Genomic DNA, 22095 nt, shown 5'->3' with positions numbered 1-22095 from the left:
TGGGCAAGCGTTAGCGCGATGTAAGAGACGCACGGCGCCATCTAGTATGAATTTTTGGAACTAACTTAATTTGAACAAATTTTCGTATTTTCACTCCCTTACATCCCTTTTTTCCAGTAAAAAAGTAGCCTATGTCCTTTCTCAGGCTTTAGACTATCTGTATACAAAATTTCATTACAATCGGTTCGGTAGTTTTGGCGTGAAAGCGAGACAGACAGACAGACAGACAGACAGAGATACTTTCGCATTTATAATATTAGTATAGATGGTTGAAAGAAAAGCACCTTTTTTGTTTTGTAAAGTTAATCGTCTTTTAATGGGCTAAGCTAACTTAGTCCAGTAAAAAATCCTACACATATTTTGCAACGTTATAGTTAAACGCCTTAAATTAACTGTAATTATAAACTTATTAATATTAACGTGTACTTCCAGTACTTTTCCAAATATTCGTAAGGTCAAACGCAGTTGCCCGTTGACATAACAGGTATATAACCTGTGCATACGTTATGTATAATATGTGCAGCTTGTCACATTACATAAATACCGGTTAGTTGAGGTGACCAAGGACGATCATTGATCGATGTTGAGTTGAGATTTAGCAATCGTGGAGCCTCCATTTGCATAGGAATGAGCGCGACACAACGGCATACTTGGAAAAGCGCGGGAAATACAAACATAATATTTCGTCCAGAGTACATCAGCTATTTTTAATTTTATAGATGCAAAAGTTTGTTTGTATGTTAGTTCTTCGCGTTTGAAATGAACAGATTTGACGAAATTTGGAATGGAGATACCTACTTTGAGTCTTGTAAAGTGGGACAGTTTCTATCGCGGAATGTGTACCAACGACATCTGAGCGATAAACAAATCTCCGCGCAAGGAATATTTTAATTCAACAATCAACGTACTTATTATGAAACAGACACGAATAAAAATCAATAACTAAATGAAAAAAAAAAAAAAGTTATTCCAATTGCGTTTACAATATCGAGAAACGAAGCATAAAACTGATGATGAAGGCTCCGTATCTCCGTATGCGCCATGCGGTTTATGGAGCACCGTGGACCCTCCCCTCCCCGCCCCCGCAGTCGATACCGCCCTCGAGACCCCCCCCTCGAGAAGTGGGTGACCGGGAGACGCGATATGCATTCCCGCTTTTTTCCTTTTACCCGCTCCCACCCTAAATATGTGGCTCTATTGTTCGCTAACGGTGTCGACTATTGCGGCGTACCGTACGACGTTACCAGATATTAATACCGTTTTATGGACCTTCCGTTTTGTTGTTTTATTTGAGCATCTATTTGGTATTTAAAATCGAATAACGAGGGATTTGGGCATCGAGCCTTTTAAGAGATAACGTTTAGGTTCCAGTAGTAGTTAATTGGCATTGCCGTTAAAAAGCAAAATTAATGGAGACACCATACTATCAACTAAATACCAGAAAATTTGAATCCATATTTATCTATAGTCTATACTAATATTATAAAGCGAAAGAGTTTGTTTGAGCGACGAAACGAAGTCACAAGCAACATCTAGTTCCTAATTTGAAAATTTCTGTAACATTGGATAAGCAACACATACACAACAACAAACAAAAATATAACCTCAGCAAAATCTCGAGATAAGCACCAAAACATAGCGGCATGTGCGCTCGTCGCGAAATAGGTCGTCTTCGCCATATTTCGTGAGGTCATCGACCGTCACCACCCAACTCGATGCATAATGACTAGATCGATATGCCGGCCAGCGGTGATCGCGGTGTACAATTAAAACGCGCACAACCGTTGACCTGTGTTTAGCCATTGAATTGACACAGACGGCAAATGGCAATTTTATTTATATCGTAAACTTTAGCCAGATCCTTGGGAAAAGACGGATGCCTAAGGCTGCTTTGCGAACTTATGAATTGATTAGACAGATTAAAGTATCCTAATTCCTAACCCAATACAATTTTCAACCTTTCTGGTAAAAGTTAGCTCCGTAGGAGTCTCTTATGCGGTTCTTCTCGGCAGGTTTGTTTTTTACACGATTAAGGCATAGGCACCAAGTAGGACCATTTTAAAAATATTGAATGATCAATTAACAAATAAAATGTTTTCAATTTACTTCATACAGTATTGAAACGTATGCGTACTTATGAAGCTGGTCTCTCTATTCTGTGGTTGTTCGCGTAATATTGTTAGAGCAGTTCGCACATTGGTGCGACATTACTCAACACGCGCTAATGCCTTCCTGATACACTGAATTACTTTACAGCCTAATGTTGTTAACACCTGCGCGCTGATCAAAGGCAATCTCGTTAAACCTTATATGGAACACTTGGAATTTCCAAAAGCGGCCTCTCCACATCAGATCACAATGGACCAATACAAGCAATAACGAACCTGTAGATATAATATGTCCAGTGTCCACGGTGCATAATAGGTACCTATAGACAGTTACGCAATCCTGGTGGCTAACGTGGTTATTTATAATGGGCCCACGTGGAGACCATTAAACGGTTGAAAACAACGTTGCGTCAATAACTCATTGAACATTTTAATACAAACAAAAGTCAACCTTAAACTTCGAGAAGACCCTAAAAGTATTGAAGGGAAAATTCAGCAACTTTCTTGGCTTCTGCCACGTGCGGAGAGCGGCGCCAAGTAAACTGAAGGAAATACAAAATAAACTTGTCGCTTTCCCTTCCGTTCGTCGCTCAAATGAACGACGCAACTGAAATAGAAGCTGACCAATTGAACGGCCAAGGATGTGGCCAGTTAGCCAATGAAATAGTATAATTATTTCAAAACATATGATGCATTAGCCAGAAGAAATAAAGACATAGTGTATTCTAGAAGTATGTTAGTAAAGCTCTAAAAAGGACAATTATCATTAGAATGATTGGCGTATTAATTACGGAAATCTTTCAAAAAGCAGTATAAGGAATGACCTTGAAATTTGCCTTTTATTTATAAACATTACACCCATATAACCCAGTTTATATGGGTTAAGTATTAATGAAATCGTTAAATCTGACTGGGCGGCAGCAGGAGCGAGTCCCGAACTAAATACGAGCGCAAGGTTGAAACAATTGCGGCGACCGAGCGGCGGTCACCGCGGCCTTGGGGCCGTACATCCTTTAATCCCGAATCGAGATATTGAACACACTTTGGAAAATTTTACGTATTACAATGAACAGGAGAAAAGAAATTAAAAAGAATACCACATATTTTGAATACGAATGGATAAGAGAAAGAAAAAGCGTAAGGCGATAGTAGTATTCCATAGGAAGACGCATGACGCATATCCGAATTGGCTTAAAATAGACTTTCCAAATCTATTTACGGCTTACAAGTGTATTGTACAAAATATCAAGCTTAATAATTTTACATTATACGTGAGGAAAATATTTAGGTTCATCCATCCACAAAGTAGCTCACAAGTCATAACCAAACACATGAATTCGAAACCGACTATAATCACAAACAGTCGCTGTATTAGTAACGAAATTCCTGCACCGTATACCAAAGTGGTCTAATAATACGCGCAGTATCGAGAACCGCTTATGCGATTTTATGTCATTCTCTATTTCGAGCGTGAACTTGCGCCCGCGCACGCCGCGTGACACCCAATATAGGACAATGAACTCCATATTGGCACACAAATTATGGTGCGATTTGTAAAAATTACAATTCATCAATCCGTTAATACGTTTATGATTGTGTGTTTATGTGGGAGTGGTATAACACAAACGTTTAATAACACAAAAGAAAGATATTACGATTTATTTTGATAATATTTTAGCTACCGTTGCATCTCCGGTAACCGCTGCCCACGACTTTTAAAATTAATTGGACAAAAAGCTGGAAAGGCAAACAAAAAGGTTAAAAAATAAGCTTACAATATAAAACCTCAAAACGGAGACAAGGTTCATCTGAAGTTTATATTTAAAGAGATAATAGCTTGATCAACTATTTATGATTCAGCATTCGCTCATAGCTATGTCATAATAATTGATTACTACTCGACAGCAAATAAAGTGATTCGTTTGGTCCATGTCTATAATTACCCAGGTCGTAAAGTGTAACCATAAACGCATTGTATTTTGTTGAGTAACCACCTATAACCGAACCATTACAATAACAAATTGCCACATAAACACAATGGTTGTGAGCCACCTGTTGGACTGAGATCTTCACTTAGTTTTCGACAGACAAACTTTATCCTCTACAGGCCATTAGCGCCGTCTGGATGTTGACTTTACGAGAAAATATTTTCAATGAAAAATACTAGAGAATCGGAGTTTAAGATAAGATACTAAAGTCTCCGTGTCTTGATGAAATGTCATGTCTCAACTCTCACAGATCGGGAATATGAAATGACCGTGTGTTTTAGATATAAAAAATCAATACAAAAGAGTTCGTTGTTATAGTTCAAAAATCAAGACGTAAGAAAAAGAAAATGTTTCATCATTATATTTTAGTCATTACTCGTTACATTCGCGCTACATACGACTTACGAGAAATAAAGCGCGAGAGCATCTCTTAGGCGTTCCAAATTTAATTCATTATCCTAATACCGATGTCAATTTCCCCGTCTGCCGCTGGGGCAGGCGTGACGGGGCGCGATCTTAATCCGCCGCCTAATCGTCGATACGGAGTCCCGGAGGATCGCGCGCCGAGCCGTAACTTCACCCATTAACTGGTGGCTTATCGACCGGCTTCATCGTTAAAGCCCACCTTAACTCGAATGTTTACATCCGTAGCGTAAACGCTCGTACGAAAATGGTGATACAACATGTAACCTCGTCGGACCGCATTCGATGCGAACAGATGGCGCAGTCGGTAGGATATAGTGTACTCACGGCTGGCTATGAGCTCGGGGGCGACGAGACCGTTGAGGTCGGGCTCCTCGCCGTACCAGAAGATCCAGAGCTCCTTGGAGGCGCGCAGGGAAAGGGGCGGCGGGGCGACCATGCCGTCCAGGTCGAGCGGGGAGGCGGCCACGCGGCGCCACACGCACAGGATATCGCCGGCCAAGCAGCGCGCGTAGCTGCTGATCACCGGGTCGGCCAGCGGCGCCGCCTCCTCGCCCTCCCCGCCCGACCCGCCGCCGCCGCCGCCCTCGCCCCACACCAGCTTACGCCATTTTATGCCATACAGCTCCGTCTGAAACAAGCATTGATCACATGAGGCATCCAGGAACAAATCAAGCAAAAGGTCAGGAGACATTTCTTACTGGGCATTACAAGCAGTTAGTCTAAGGAAATTAGGGTCTTAGTTCCTTTCACTGAATACATTAAGGACACGAAAACCTACTCGAACGAGAAGAGGCCCGCAGCTTTCCTTGATTCAATGTCACACTAAAATTAGCAACGTTTACCAACAGAATGATTCATAGCCGCTCGTCAGAAAGGCGGCCATCTAGGTCGAATACCGAGGAACGGAAAAATAGGTCCGTCGAGTCGCTTACGAGTAGCGGGCATAAATTAGATAGTTTATCTGATGCGGTTTAAGAGGATCGTGTAGCAAATTAACGTAATAATTCGGTGGAGATTTACGAGGTTTTGATCGGTCGTCGCGCACCAATTTGTACTGAAGCGCAGCTGGCAGCCGGCCAGCGCGGGCCGAAGGCAACGCGGCGGGGACGAGGCGGGTTTTGTTTTTATTGTCGCGTCAAAATTGAAGCTCGCTCGCTTATCCCGCGCACGATACATCCCCTTTAGGAGCAATTGATTTATCGGCACGGGCAATTTAAGGTACGACGGCACAATTCGCGCTTCGATGCTTTTCGCCACTTAGACTTATAATTTACAACACAATAAAAATGTATTTTATTGAATTTCGTCGTGATACATACAATTCAGAATTTTTGTAACTTAATGGCTACATCAAACGGCACACTTCGATCCAAAAGTCGCAAAATCCAACGTCAACTCTTCACCCCGCCCACAATTTGCACATTATAATCATCAGAAGCCGTAGTACGGCACCGGGTCAACGCTCTAACATCTGCGGCGGCGGAAGGGCTCCCGTCCACACCTGGCACGCGGGGGCCCGCGACCTTCGCAGGGGACTTTGTTTCTAATCTGTTGCTAACCGCGCGATGCAAGATTTTTAACAACTTAACGAGGTTAAAATGGATTATAATTTTCTGGATATTAAGGTCGTATTCTCATCAGCTAATTTCTTCTCCTTTACAACCTGCGGCCTATCATGGCATTTACCTTACTGATGAAAGTGGTTAGAGGTTAAGCCTTTATATTTTTTTTTCAAATTTGGGCTATATTCGTCAAAAATCTAAATAAATACCTTACTGATGAGCGTGGTTAGATGGTAAGGCCTTTTTGGCAAGCCCTTATGGCTGTGTATATTTTACACCAAAGTTTGTCTATATTGGTCAAAATATTTTTTCACCAAGACTCGAATTCCGTTGAGAATTCTGCCCCCTATGTGCTCGGTATGCATCGTGTGCCACGTAAGACGTATGTAAAGAATGCTCGTCAGCCGATACAATATTACGAGACCGCTTTCTAACGCCGATGCGCTCGCTACACAACTTCACTTTCTATACACTAACGACACCCTTGCTGCATTAGCTCACTTTTTTTTCAATAAGACATCTCTATGATCGAAACTCCGAGAGAAGCCAGCAATTTCTGCAACAAGTTAGCAGTCTTATAGTAAAGAGCTTGGCCTGCGCTGATAAATAAGTTAGTTTCCGGTACATGAAAGTTCGTCGCAACCGCAAGAGCATCACATCAGAGTTATTTCGTACAGTAGCGTATCAGCGTGGTTTTTTTAATGAAATAAGGGGGCAAACGAGCAAACGGGTCACCTGATAGAAAGCAACTTCCGTCGCCCTTGGACACTCGCATCATCAGAAGAGCTGCAGGTGCGTTGTCGGCCTTTTAAGAGGGAATAGGGTGATAGGGGAGGGTAGGAAAGGGAAGGGAAGGGAATAGGGTAGGGGATTGGGCCTCCGGTAAACTCACTCACTCGGCGAAACACAGCGCCAGTTATATCACCAGTCCCCACGTCCAGTTAACCCATTCATGACCACCGTGCCAATTTGGGAACACTTTGTTTTTAATTGTTTATGAAAAAAATATTGACATTAGGTGAAAAAATCTTACATAACAATAAACTTGAAAGTGTCGTTACGTATAAAATTAAATAGTTTTGTTAAATAGTATACATTTATAGCAATATTTGGCTAAAATATGCTTTCGGATGACACGTCGAGGTAGTTACCTGTTTGTAATTATTATATTTTACACGTTAAGTATATCATCGTAAATAGATATTATTCTTCAAATACAATAAATAATGTATCCTATAAGCACATAAGTTTTTTTCAAATCGTTTTTTACCATTTTATAGCAACTGAAACGTTGCTGTACCAATTTTGGTACACTGGCTACATGTATACTAAGAAAAAATATTTGTTTACATTATTATGATGAATCGCTAACGACTTTATAGTGTCACTAACAGCTACCGTGGGATTGAGGAAGCGCTGAAAACGATTATCTAACCACTTGTAGTGATGATGCCTTGGAGTAGAAATTGACCATCATTTCACTGGAATCCTGTGTATTTATTGACAAAGTTGTTTTGATGATAGATAAATTTCAATCAACCTTGCTAAATTTTCAGGAGAAATTGAAGTTCATAACGTTGGTACTTTTTCGGATTCTGAGGATAGCGGTCATGCATGATGAACCTGCAGCAGGCAGCGAGTTGAGCTTGTCTTAGATCTAATAAGATTCAAACTTCCGCTAATATAGTGTACATACGATTGGTAAAATTGATTAGTGGTAAGTGTTACTTCTTGACGAAGTGTACTCCTTATACTCAGACTTATTCAGCATCGCATAGCCTATCACTAAACTAAAAAATAGCAAATTTTTATAACAACAACTACAAGAAACCACAGGGATGATGTGGTCAAAATGGACCAATCAATATTGTTGTATAGAATTGGCATTCATTGTTGAAGTGTTAGCACATAGTATATAATCACACACATGATTGACATGAGCTTTTTTTTAATTATTCATATTTCTTACTATTATAAAATTAAGAACTTTACGTGGGAGAGCCATGCTTCGGCACGAATAGGCCGGCTCGACCGGAGAAATAACACGTTCTCACAGAAAACCGGCGTGAAACAGCGCTTACGCTGTGTTTCGCCGAGTGAGTGAGTTTACCGGAGGCCCAATCCCCTACCCTATTCCCTTCCCTTCCCTTCCCTTCCCATCCCTACCCTCCCCTATTACCCTATTCCCTCTTAAAAGGCCGGCAACTCACCTGCAGCTCTTCTGATGCTGCGAGTGTCCATGGGCGACGGAAGTTGCTTTCCATCAGGTGATCCGTTTGCTCGTTTGCCCCCTTATTCCATAAAAAAAAGAAGTTTCTAAAATTTTCTTGCCGTTTTGGTTTGGCTACAAATGGGTTAAACAAAGTATTAATTTCCAAGTGTTTTTATCTCTTTTGACGTTACCAAATGACTTCTTCCTGTGCACACTACGAAAACTTACAACGGATAATGAACATTGTTGTACCTTTTCGGTTCGTAAACCGAAATCGTTTCTACAAGATCTGCACAAAGCATCCGGGTCAGCTAAAAAGGAAGTTTGCCGGGTACATTTGAAGTTATTGGGATATAAACCCGGAAGGACCCAGCCACCCGGACATAACGCCCCAATGACGGTGAATTCTCAAGACTCATTCACAGTAGTTTCCCTACAAGGCAATAATATAAACTATGATACACGATAAAGTTATTACTCCTAGTGTATAACATAACATTTAAAAACTATATTGAAGAATAATAATGTACAGGAATGTGAATTATTTAGGGAGGATTTAGATAAAGATTGGCAATGAAAAGTGAAAAGGCAACAGTGCAATAATTAAGTATTTTTAACCTTAAAAGTCTCACATTGGGAAGGTTATCGTTTACTTTTTAGGGTTCCGTACCCAAAGGGTAAAAACAGGACCCTATTACTAAGACTTCGTTGTCTGTCCGTCTGTCTATCTGTCTCCAGGCTGTAACTCAAGAAAAGTGCGAGTCCGACTCATGCTTGGCCGATATATAGTAGAACGATTACAAGGGAGCGAAAAATACAAGTAACCAAGTTGCATATTATTTTATGTTCTTCACAATTAGACTATAGAAATTAGACAGTTATCATTCATAAACATTGGTGTTATAGACCGTAGGTACGCACCTATTATATAAATTATTTTGTGAATGAATTAAGCCAGCACACAATAATCTTGAATGAATGATGTGCGCTCTAAAGCTAATGGACATCTGCTGTAATTTAATCAATGGATTACATCAATTTATTAAAAGCTTATTTTCCTTGGCCCGTTTTATTTTAAATTACTCCAGTTCTGTCCGACCTTTAACTGCAACTTGCAAGCCACAATATCTTAAAGATTGTGGCGGTACCCACAATTCGCCTAACATTCCTGCATCGCGCTATCGAAGTTTCGGAGCACGGCAAGATATATACAACGTCTAAAATGACGTCAGTGGGCTTCGGCCTGACTGAGCATAACACCTCGCTCGGTCGGAAGATCTTCCTTTTCGGCCGCCACTAACAACGTTAAAAGATAAAGATTTTAACTTTTAAATTGCCGCAAAACCTTTTTTTGCTAAGTAAATTAAAAACAATCTGGAATGATGACAAATGATTAAAATAATACGTTTTATACATTACATTGTTCAATTAGAATATTCTAAAAGTAAACACCGCCAGTGTTGCCAACACGACTCATACAAAATTTGCTCAACTGCTGTTAAAATTTTGCCAAAATTATGCCAATTGCTATTAAATTATGCTAAAAAATTTATGCTAAAACTTTTCAAAGTCTAATAAAACTAATTTAATTTTAAATCTTTAATAAAAACTTGAGAGGTGTCAAGGGACACCCGGATGGAACGAAGTTTTAAATAGGAGTCTATTTCAATAGAGAAAACATACATCGGGTATCTATTTCTCAATACTAGAAATTGCCCAATAGTCAAAATTCGACCATAAATAAAAAAATTATAAGTTTCAAATTTCAACGCTTTTCTATTGTCAAAATATAGATTTTATTATTTTTTAGACATTCCTGCGACAGTCTCAGATTAATTAAGTCAAATGATGACAGACTGGACGCGTATTATTTGTCTAACAGTATTTAAGATTCAATATAAAAAATCTAAGCTATCAACACCCTATGCCCCTACCATGCAGGTATTAATAAAAAAGTGTCGTTACAACTTTTTCAGTCTAGCCCAAGGCGCAACGCCCGATAAGGAACTTCGTTCCAATAATCAACAAAATCTCAATATTTTATTTTATTTTTTAATCAATTATTACATTATCGAACAAAATATTAATAACTTGGTCTTCATCGATAGCTGATGCTTCTGATGTACATGTAAACGTATAGGTACTTAATAGAAGATATCGAAACTATAGCTCTCCTTAATAGTTGGGTCCTTGGCTTATAGAGCGCAATTCGTTATCCGGAACTGAGTAAGAATAACAGCATTTCCTTGTCCTCCTTAGGCCGAATTTGATGTATAAAATAGCATTTAAAGTTTTTAGTTTTTTACTGACAAACGGTTGCGAAGTTTTAACTACATTCATTTGGCTGAAAACGCGTTCAATTTCGGCGTTAGAATGTGGTAGTGATAATAATGGGTAATAAATACTCTTTTCATAGTATTATTACTCTGTTATGGTTAAATTTTTATTAAATAATTATATGCTAAAAATTATGCTATATGCTAAACAACAAATAAATATGCTAAACAACGTAAAAATATGCCAAATTTAGCATAAAATATGCTAAATTGGCAACACTGAACACCGCCGCGACCTACATACGGTTCGTTCGGCGTCGTTTGCTGCGATCACTGAACTAATAAATCCATCAACTTATTATAGTTAATCGCTTCGTACTAACGAAACGTTAATTATATCATTAATGCCCTACAATAGTAAAATCGGACCGAGAAAAAAAATTGCACGTCCGAAAAAGCACAACACCGCTAATCGTGGGAGTGGGACAGCAAGCGTGCGAGCGGGACAGGGCACGCGAAAGTGAGAGGAGGCTAGCGTTAGAGCGGCAACGTCGCGGCCGACGGCGACCGCGGGGGCGGGGGGGTAAACAATCGAGTTGATACTGTTACGATGCGCGTGCGCAGCCCCCGGCCACCAGGCCCTGCACTTCGCTACTGCATTTTTCTACTGTGACGTCACATAAACAATACATTTTTCCAATCTCATTCAAGCCAGAAACTTATCATAATAAGGAATTCTTACGACAAACGTAGTAATAAAAGATTAAGCTGCCCACGCAGTTATGAATTCTCTATGAACGCTCGAGTGTGCTGTGTGACACGTAGTCGTGGAGGCTAGAGGTCCGTGCGTGACACGAACTCTGGCCAACACTTCCGCGAACATATCATCATCACTATTTATCAACAGACCGAAGTTTTCTCTTATATATTATTATCAAGAAAAAAAAACCCTACAAAGATCTATGTATAACTAACATTTTGGCAGAAGCAGAATTCATATTATAAATCTGAAAATAATTATGACCCTGATTGAGCAGATAAAATTTGGTATGAAGATACTTTGAGTCAAAAGAGGATATGGGATAGTTTTATCATAGCAAAAATGTACGGTTCCGCTGCGATAAATTCGCAACATCTATTTTTTAAATAAACCCTAAATCATACTACCATAGGTCACGAACGTAAACTACATCCAGTCATAATCCAGATATCACATAATAAATGTTGTTAATTTTGTTAATAACTCGCTAAATAGGTATACTTACTCGACATTGTTAGTAAAAAGTTTCACTTGTTAATGAACAAACCAATTATAGATCTTAGATAACAAAATATTAATAGTGTTGTATCTAGAGACCTAAAGGGCAAAGGACCCTAGAATCTAGACTGCGGAGGTCGTCTTTAATGTTAACAATATAGAGTATTTCTCCATTAGTTTCTGTACAAATTAATATTAATTATTATTATCAAAAATCCACTTAACTTTTATGTTGCTAATGACCAATGATATTCTACTAAGGCCCGATTCGACCAAACTTGAAGTTACACGAGTATAACTATCATGAGAATAATTTTACTCCTTTAATTTACTGTAGGATATTATCGTTTGTATTTTACCAAGTTACTCAAAGAGTTTGAAATAAAATGTCAATTATAGTTCACAATGACACCGACCGTGACAGTTGACACCCTGTTGTGCAATACTGTTCTCAGTTTAATATTTATTACTCCACCAAAATAGCCCGTGTAAATATTTACTCCCGTGTAATTACCACATTCTTGGATTAGAAGTTGGAAAAACGCAAAACCAGCTTACTCTTAGATTAGGAGACAGTTATACTCGAGTAAAATTTTACTCCAGTTTGCTCGAATCCGCCCTTATACAGATAAGGTTATAATTCTATGATACAGATATGTTACGTCCATACTATTTTCCGGCTTAAATCTCTTCCGAACAATTTTGAAATTCAAAATTGCAAACATTGACAAATTTGACATATAAGTGAAACAAAAGATACGAAAAACCATTTACATAAAAGAGACAGTTCTATTTTTAAACGTCGAATCGTAACGCTGTCTCTTTCTTCGCCTGAGCTATGACGAAAATTCGATTTTTTCCAGATTGTTCGAAAAAATAATTAAAAATGTAAATAATCGAGGTATTTATTGCAATCAAGACATGTGGTAAGAGATTCCATGTGTTTTGTTTACTTTCGAGTCATAATTGGTACATTTTCGATACACGCACGACGTCAATTTATTTAGGTAAGACAAGACGCAGCACGTTCGTGACTGCGCTCGATGCAGACTAAACAACAGACGGCCCAATTGGGCCGTATTTGAATCTTCACAACGCGCGCGGTAGTAACATATAGCTTTGAGTTTTTCATCATTGCTAATGACCAAGAAAATCTTGATCATATTTTGCTGATAAGAACATAGTTTTACAATTTACAACAAAAAACCCAAACAATACAGTTAAATAATTTTCATCATGTAAAGCCATATTATACTGGCTATTTACAGGCAATGCTAATGCTAATATTCTCCAGTGTGATAAACTCCTTAACTATAGTTTAACAAAATAAGATTACGAACCGTAGCAACGTACAACACGTATCAAAGGACCGTAACAGACGTTCTCCTTTGATATAGTCAAAGGTTACGTTAATCTAATTTGTATCGGATTATCGACGTAGGCTTTAACGATTAGCGCATGTCAGCGACGGGGGTAGAGTTACACGAGTCTTGTTGACTTTTACGTTTCAAATGAACAAAATGTCCGTAAATATGATTAAATAATCTCAGAGCATTTTCCCATCTATAGTAAAGACGTATAAACGCCCATATAAGCCTATTTTGCCGGCTTACTCATCTAGAAACGTATAGTTTTTATAACTGAACTACTATCGCCATTCGCTTCATATTACATTTTGGTGATTACCAAATCTAGCCTATGAACTTTAGAGGTTCGCTTCGGTGCTTGTTACGTCTTCCTGTACTTATACTATAGCTAAACCCTTGATTTAACAAGTCATAATCCCTACTTTTTCGAAATAGAGCAAAGTTAAATAAACTAGCTAGCCTTTAAATGACATAAACCTTGAAATAAAACTTAGAACTTTTACCAAATAGTTGTACAAGTTTGAGACTAGATTTTAGACGAGTTCGTACGAAGGCTTCGCAAGAGCTAAGTAGGACGAAGATTTAGTACGAGATAATACACTAGATACAATTTTATAAACACAATGTTGTCGTCTGGAATTCAAATCGTTTTATATTTACCGCCAACAAAAGTATTCTTAGGGCATGTAGTCTTTCTAGACTCTATAGATTAGGTGTTAGTGTTGAAAATGAATAATGATGGAAAAGTCAATTTATCAAAATTAAGTTTTCATTTAATACCAACTTTTATAGATATTTCAGTAAAATGAACATCATTAATAAGTAATTTTACAAAGTTAAATCGCTAGAGTTGCCGATAATAAAGGAAAACAGTCAAAATTTTTTTAAACAACATTATACTCATACCTAACTGTTTTGAAATATAAATACACACATGGAATACTGAGTGTTCTCCCACTAACAGTGTAATATGACAATTTATATGAACCATGTACGTTTCGGACAGTCAAACTTTGAACAACAGTTAAAATGTTACGTAAAATATCACACCGATTGAAAAGACATAAACGCGTGCGAAGCTTCTGTGATTTGATATATCATGTAATTTATATTATTTACTAGACGTTCCGCCCGCGTAAATTAGATATTTCACAGACAAATTAGTCCACAAAAATAGCCTATGATCCTTCACGTGGTCTACTTCTTATCTGTGCCAAATAACAAAAAATAATACTCCAGTAGATCGTGAGATAAGCCCTTTCAGATTATTTCCCCCGTTTTTTTTCCTATTTGACGTAATCAAGTAAAGAGTCAACCACCAGCCCATACCAGCTCTACATTACAATTCTACGACTAAAGCAAATTACGACTTTTTACGAAAATACAAATCAGTTTTTACTACAGCTGGTAGAGCGTTGTTTGCGTTACAATATAAACATAACAGTAGGCCATATTCATACTATACCGCTCGAATTAAACTTACGTACACCATTACCGTCATTTCAGCAGCAAAACAATGCCGCGTCACGTCGTACGCGCGGCAAGTCCGCCTCTGTGTTAAGTTAAGTTGATTACAGGGACACGGATAAGGTACTCTACTGTATGCCACTATTTTATGTTTCGCAAGTAGTTTTCGCTCGACAGCCGGCCGTTGAACCGCATAATTTATAATGAAACATAATGAAACACAATGAAACTATGAAACCTTTGTTAAATTGATAATCGCTACCGCTGATTGTTGAATTATAATGTAATGACTGGCCCCGATTCTGATAACTCGAACGTCGCTTCGATCCGACTGACTCACTCCCCCTTGAATCAGCGAAGCGCGCGACAGCCTGCGAGGTATGAGAATCAATTAATGGCTCTATGGCAGAATTTGAGTTAATTTTTGCTATAACATTGAACTATTGTGTTTAACAATACTTGTGCTAATATTGACAAGCGATCATTACGGCGCCTTACAGCCGTCGTATGGCTTCAGCTTCAGCACAGTTAATGCCCCGCTTACTCAAAAACTAGACCTAAAGTACCATAACATCAATACAAAATATTAACATTCCAAAAAAATACAACTAATACAATATATATGTAAGAGATAATAAATAAATTTAAAATAAATTGTACCGGAAGTACTGTACTGTTCAACTGCCAGCTGTCAACTTGACAACTTGTCATTTGTCAACGTCATTATTACTGTCAGTGGTGCGTTTGTTCATAAGTCGAGATTTCACTTGCTCTGAGAACATCGCCTGCGCCGGGTGTGCGCACTGACTGTGTTAAAAGTGTTCAAACTTCAATATGTCGGACACCGATGGCGACCGTGCGGATGTTCATCCATTTGAATCTGCGACATATATATGTTTTATAAATATATAAATGTATCCTAGAACCTACACATCATGAACCAAATATTACCTCATTTAATTCTCTTATGAATTGTCTTAAATTATTTGAAAAAATATCAACAGAATTTAGATTACTATTGTAGTAGGAACATGATCGCCTGAAGAAGGTATTTCTCGCATAGTTTGTATGATAGGACGGGACATAAAACGTGTCTTTACTACGTGAAGATGGTCGCGGGACTTTTAAATAAATTTTGCTTAAGAGATTTGAGGAATTAATGGAACTATGTAGAATTTTGTAAAGAAACACACTATCTAGATATTTACGCCTTAAGTCTAATCGTTGAATATTATGTCTTGCCGCACTCTCAAGATGGTCAGTAGACCATGAGCCAGACCTAAAATCTAGTGTCTTCAAAAATTTAAATTGGACCCTTTCAATACGTTTGATGTTAAAAGCATAATCCGGATTCCAAACAACACTCGCGAACTCAAGAACACTTCGAACATAAGCATTATACAACAGCTTAAACGTTTCTACGCGTTTAAAAGGTTGACCTATACGAATAATTGTTCTCAGTTGTTTGTAAGCTTTAGCTACAATCCCGTCGATATGTTCATTAAAATTCAGCTTGGAATCCAGGGTTACTCCCAGATCACGTATTGAAGACACCCGACCAAGGGCTCGACCACTAATCCTGTAGTTAGAAATGATTCGGTTTCTCTTCCGCGTGAAAGTTATAACATGGCATTTGTCTGTATTTAAGTATAATTGGTTAGATTCACAATATAAGTCGAGACTATTTAGATCGTTTTGTAATTCAATACAGTCATTATTTGTCTTGATAATTTTATAGATTTTTGTGTCATCTGCATAGAGAAGGTGATGAGAATTCCTGAAACAGTTTCGAATATCATTTACGTACAGGATGAAAAGAAAAGGTCCCAGAATTGACCCCTGTGGAATGCCCGACCTGTTCACTAGAAACGTAGATTGATATCCCTTTAGCGCGACTGCCTGATTACGATTAGATACATAAGACTCCACCCATCTCAGTAAATCGCCGTGAACGCCGAGCTCCATTGATTTTAATCATGTTCCAAATTAGCTCGGATAATAATATCATGTCCTTTTATTAAAATAAGAATGTAAATGAGATCTAGATCTAAACTTCTAAACTTTGACCTCAATAAGCATTTACCTACATCACACTATCTACGATCAGACAAACCAGTTTTTGTACTTGCATTTGAAGTTTGAGGAAACGTCGTCGGTTCAACGAAAAATGACCTCAATCTTTTACTGTAATTGTAACTTGAGGAAAATAATCATTGTTAAGACTCTTGGGAAAATTCAGAATTCAGGTATTAAAAGTTTAGTTTTAAGAGTTAAATTGTACATCGCCAAATTCCTGCTCCGACCATAATCCGTAATTAATAATTACGCACTACGCCTCAATATTTAAACGAAAGATCAAAGAAGTGACCGCAACGTCTGCAGACGTATTTGGACAGCTTATGCTGAATGAACTGTCTGCCGATACGTAACAACAATTTTAATAATTATCATACAAGAAAATGCAAGAAAAGATCAAAACCATATCACACAATTTATAGCAAATTAACGACGATACGACTTTATATATATATATATATATATATATATATATATTTTTTTTTGGAAACCTGACACTTAGGTAAGTATCTATAAAATTCCACGCATACAGCCAATATGCATATTACCTAGATTTTTACATCACACCTTCGCTAGAGCTATCAGGTAAGCTGCATAGGAATATGCTCATTATCCTCCGTTCACGCATAAACTCAAGAATGTTGATCTTATGACGCCAAAACAATAAGCGAAACCTGTTTGTTTGTGTCTCTCTTTTATTCATTTTAAGCAGAATGTAAACAAATATTTGCAGTGGCTAGAATGCTACCAAATTCAAATCACCATCCAATTGGTGAGTTAAAAAATCTTTGTATTTTTATATTGCCCGATTTCTTGCGCATCCCTGATTGCATGATTGCACCAAAAGCGTAGCATACCTTGAGGGACACGTATGAAAATATTTGGTTTGGGTGCTCTCAGGAACTTAACGCACGTTGGAGGCGCCCGTGGCCCGGCAGCGGAGGCCACGCCCCTGGATTACACATTAATTTGGTCGAGTTACAATTTTTGTTTACATTAATATTAACTAAAACTGAATACTACGTATACGTACTAAATAACTAAGGTCTATGTAATCACTAAAAACTAGATTTATATTCTACATTTCCATTACGGCAATGAGGATCAAAGGTACACGTTTGCGATTATACGTATACCTACTACAAAGGCGCAGGCTCTCGAGCGTGCACGTAGTGGTGTATGCAGATGACACGGGGTGGTAATTACTGAGGGCTGGGGACAGGTAAGACGCGGTCGGCGAACTCTCCCGGATAACCCCTCCAACCTGAGACCTTATTACAAAGCCTGTACGGTTCACAGCTAAAGGCTTGGGGCCTGATTCTTGTACCTTGATAGTCTGCAATCGAAGAGACATACAAAATTTGGTGATTCTCAGATCGGGTTTAAATAATTTGCAGATATTATCATAAATGCGAATGTGTGTCTGAATTTGAATACTTTCACTCTTAAAACGATTAATATATAATCAATTTAATGATGTATGAAGATTGTTTGAATCCCGGGTAAGAACCAAGTTTTTATGGCCCAAAAATGTACGGTTCCCTGCGCCTCTCGGACAACATTGTATCATGATAATATCTACTAAACATGATCATTTTATAATAGCTTAACAGTTAAACGACTATAAAATATATAATAGTCGGGCGTTCATGCGGGTCAGCTATGCGCTCCCCCATTATCCAATGTCCCTATCACTATTACCATAATTTGATTTTCAAGCTGTATGGTAAGTATATGGTAAAATTCGCGTAGCTATTTAGTAAATTTCGCAATGCATTATGATTATAAAAAGTCAGTCGGATTGGAAAGGACACTCAAATTAAAAACATAAGTAGGTGCAGTTTAAATACACTTTTGATGCATTCTCGATATTAAACCTACTGTAAAACTGTTTAAACAATCTCAACACCCAATATCATAACTACGATATTTAAGAGAACGATATAAAAGTAATTTGAAAAAGTCCACGTTAAATACGAGAATTTCTATTCTGCATCACCAGAGGAATCACAAAAGGTTAACATCCCTAACATGTATTGCAATCGAGTCAATCGACTAGCCGCTAAGCGTCATCATTTAGTGACATAGAGGGTCTTTGGAACTGCCGACTGCTCGTTGACTATAAAGGAACGCTGTCGACCACTCCAACGTACGTGCCCTAGTGGCATCCACCAGATGTATGCCAGTATTGGATTGCTACTAGATCATTGTAGGTTTTAAGCTAGGCAGCGGGCAGCTTGAAATACTCCGATCAAGAATCCATCACACCAAGAAGTTAAATCCCGCACACTCGTTCCTCTCATGATGTAGGCAATACATATTTTCCAAAATTACTGAAGAGAAATTGAATGGGGGATGCGTACACCACTAAATTTTGACCCTCCATTCAATATCCCTTTTGCGAAAAATACTTCTCATTGACCTACAGTCGAAAATAAACAAACATAATCCGAAATTTTCTTTTCAAAGCTCATAATTTCAATTGGAAACGTGTTCCAGTCCAATATTTTATTCGACCTCATTTCCAAGTAGGTACTCCCGAGAGGACGGAGGTGTCAGACAGACGGAGGACGTCGGGACTTAATACAAACGCTACAAAGTGTCGTAAAGAAATCTTACGTTGATGTGCTGACGGGTAAAGAGATACAAAAAGTCTACGGCTTTCGGAAAAGCCTAAAAAAATACATACTGAAGTGTGCTAAAATATTTCTTGGAGGGTGCTTAGCCGCAGGTACCGTCCACTCGACTTTTGGAAGACTTTGGCAGGTGTTGCAATTCAGAAACGTACGTAAGAAAGTACGCTATTGGGGGAGGCTCCCGTTCAGCAGTGGACGGCAAGTCTAATGATGACCTTGAAAATGTAGCAGCTCTTCTAAACGGCTCCTTTAATGCTCAGTCGCATCTAGGTTAAAATTAATCCTGTCATGTTATCTCTCTCGTTCTTTTAAAAGAGACCACAAAATATTTAACCTCAAGTTGCGATTATTATTATTCAAAGTCGTCTCACAACTTTCATGAAAACCTTATGGCGTGTTATATTGTAATTCAAGTTTCATTTTCTATAGAAACTCGGTATTTGGTGACACGAAAATATGACATGCACTATTTAGCAAGTGGACCGGTGGCGGCGCGGCGCGAACAGCAAGACATTAGATCGCCGTCGGTCAATTCGCACTACTTTCATCTACAATCGTGCCAATCACGGTTATCCAACATGATCCAATATTTATAAACAGTTACTGTAAAGTCTAACCGCCGTACTCAGATACATTTAATTATGATTAACCTTCAATTTAATGAAGAGTTCGACAGATAATGTATGGGGCTTATGTCAAAATTTTGAATTAATTACATTTAACAAAATGTTCCACTCTGAGTGCGGCAGTAAGTGTCTAAACTCTAAACACACGAGGCGCAAAATACGCGACCGAAGTTCGGCATGATTACGCCTGCAATGTATTATGATTTACGACTGATGGTGATGACACACTATACGTAATTACAGTATAGTGTAATATTCGCTATAGCGAATGCGTAGCGCATTGCAGGCGTAATCATGCCGAACTTCGGCCGCGTATTTTCGGCCTAGTGTGTTATTATTAAGAAAACGACAGCACCATAGAAGTATTAAGCCACTTTAGGTTAAAGTGGCTTAATACTTTTTTTATAAAAACTCTTCAATATTATTTTTTGATTTCAAGATCGATTTTATCATGCGTAATTCGTAAAAGAACACTTTTAACTATTTCTTTATTTGAAGTGAATTCTCACAATGACTGAATTATTTCAATTTTTTCCATTCTGATTGACCCAAAAAAGGCTTCTAGCTTAAAGCTACAACTTCAACGAGACATTTTCCAATATTCATCCCAGCCTTACCATATAAATCTTAACTCCAACATTCACACACATAATAGACACAAACAAACAAAACAAACCCGAGACGACAATGTTATAACGGATAAGAACGATACGTCATAATCCAAGTAATTGCATTCAATTGTACGATTTGCGTTCGATGCAGTTTTGCTGCTAAGTTTAAACACGAGTAGACTATCTCCGTCACACTCATTGTTAAGACAGGGACAGCAAATGGTTATTTAATAGATCTACTAATCTTATACTTGCGTATTGCGATCCAAACGTTGTACACAAAATATTATAATACAGTTGTACTTTATTGATTCAAATCCTTACTAATGTATCTGTATGTCTGTTACACTGCCCGTGAAGCAATTTATTGAATGGAGACACTTTAAGGCCCGGGAGGTGGAAATGGACACAGGATAAATTTTATCGCGGCAAAATATACGGATCCCGCGCGATAAACGAATGTCTGCACAGTCGGAGTTGCCGGCGGCATCTTAAATATTGCTAACTAGACTACATTAACATTAAATCTTCGCAGTTCGCATGCCACAACAAAGTGCAAATCTCAGAGGGCGCTGCGTGGAGTGAAAGCGTTCGCCCTCAGTCGAGCATCAAGACCTCGTCGTCCGCCACACCAAACTATTGTCCGACGCACTGAGTGCTAATATAACTACTCTAGTGGAATGAATTTGGCGCCGGATTGGAATAATGTAAATCGGCCATCAAACAAAATGCATTCGCCAGTTCGATTAGCGAAGTTAGATGTCAAAAATGTGTCGGATTTGACGTAACACATTACTCAGTGACGTCAGACGTGGCGCTTGCGATGCGTTATGTCAAATCCCATTCATTTTTGACATAATATGGGCCGCGCCACACCGGAATGGCAGCGGCGAGGCGAGCACTTTCAGCGTTATATGATTTTAAACTTTATCTTCATTATTGTAATACATAGCGGCCGCCAGCGGCCACAAGCGGCCACGAGCAGCCACGGGCGGCCATAGATTTCTCAAGCGATACTATGTATTACAATAATGAAGATAAAGTTCAAAATCATATTATGACGCTGAAAGTGCTCGCCTCGCCGCTGCCATTCCGGTGTAGCGCGGCCCTAGCTTCGCTATCGAAACTAGCGAATGCATTTCGACTAGGGGGCTAGGGGGATCAGCCAACACGTTTTCTTCATCTCTTCTTTATCTGAACAAAATGTATGGAATTGAACACAAGCGTTCGACAATATGAAGTCGGCATTCGACTCATGTCATGTCAATTCCATACATCTTGATCGCGATTCTATAAAGAAGCGATAAAGAAAACGTCTTGCGCTAGGTTACGCAACTATCCGCCACAACCCGCGGTAATCGACTAACGGACTCGTCTGCAACTACACCGTTGAGTGACGACAATATTACTGTTATTTTAAGTATTACACTAACTTGGACGGCAAACGTATCAATTCTGTTTGCTATATTAACAAAATTATTA

At 38.5% G+C, this 22095-nt stretch overlaps 1 protein-coding gene across 3 annotated transcripts in view; it reads right to left on the bottom strand.

The window, feature by feature from the left end:
* Nucleotides 1-22095, bottom strand: part of LOC121731570 (mediator of RNA polymerase II transcription subunit 13) — an 87569-nt gene that overhangs the window by 54215 nt on the left and 11259 nt on the right. For all 3 annotated transcript variants that reach the window (XM_042121055.1, XM_042121056.1, XM_042121057.1), the window contains exon 2: nt 4847-5150. In XM_042121055.1, the coding sequence (XP_041976989.1) occupies nt 4847-5150 (304 nt within the window). The remainder of the gene's footprint in view (nt 1-4846; nt 5151-22095) is intronic.

Source organism: Aricia agestis, chromosome 11 (genome assembly GCF_905147365.1).
Source record: "Aricia agestis chromosome 11, ilAriAges1.1, whole genome shotgun sequence".
In the NCBI taxonomy this organism is placed as follows: domain Eukaryota; kingdom Metazoa; phylum Arthropoda; class Insecta; order Lepidoptera; family Lycaenidae; genus Aricia; species Aricia agestis.
The sequence above is the reverse complement of the archived record's forward strand: the minus strand, read 5'-3'. Positions and strand labels throughout refer to the sequence as shown.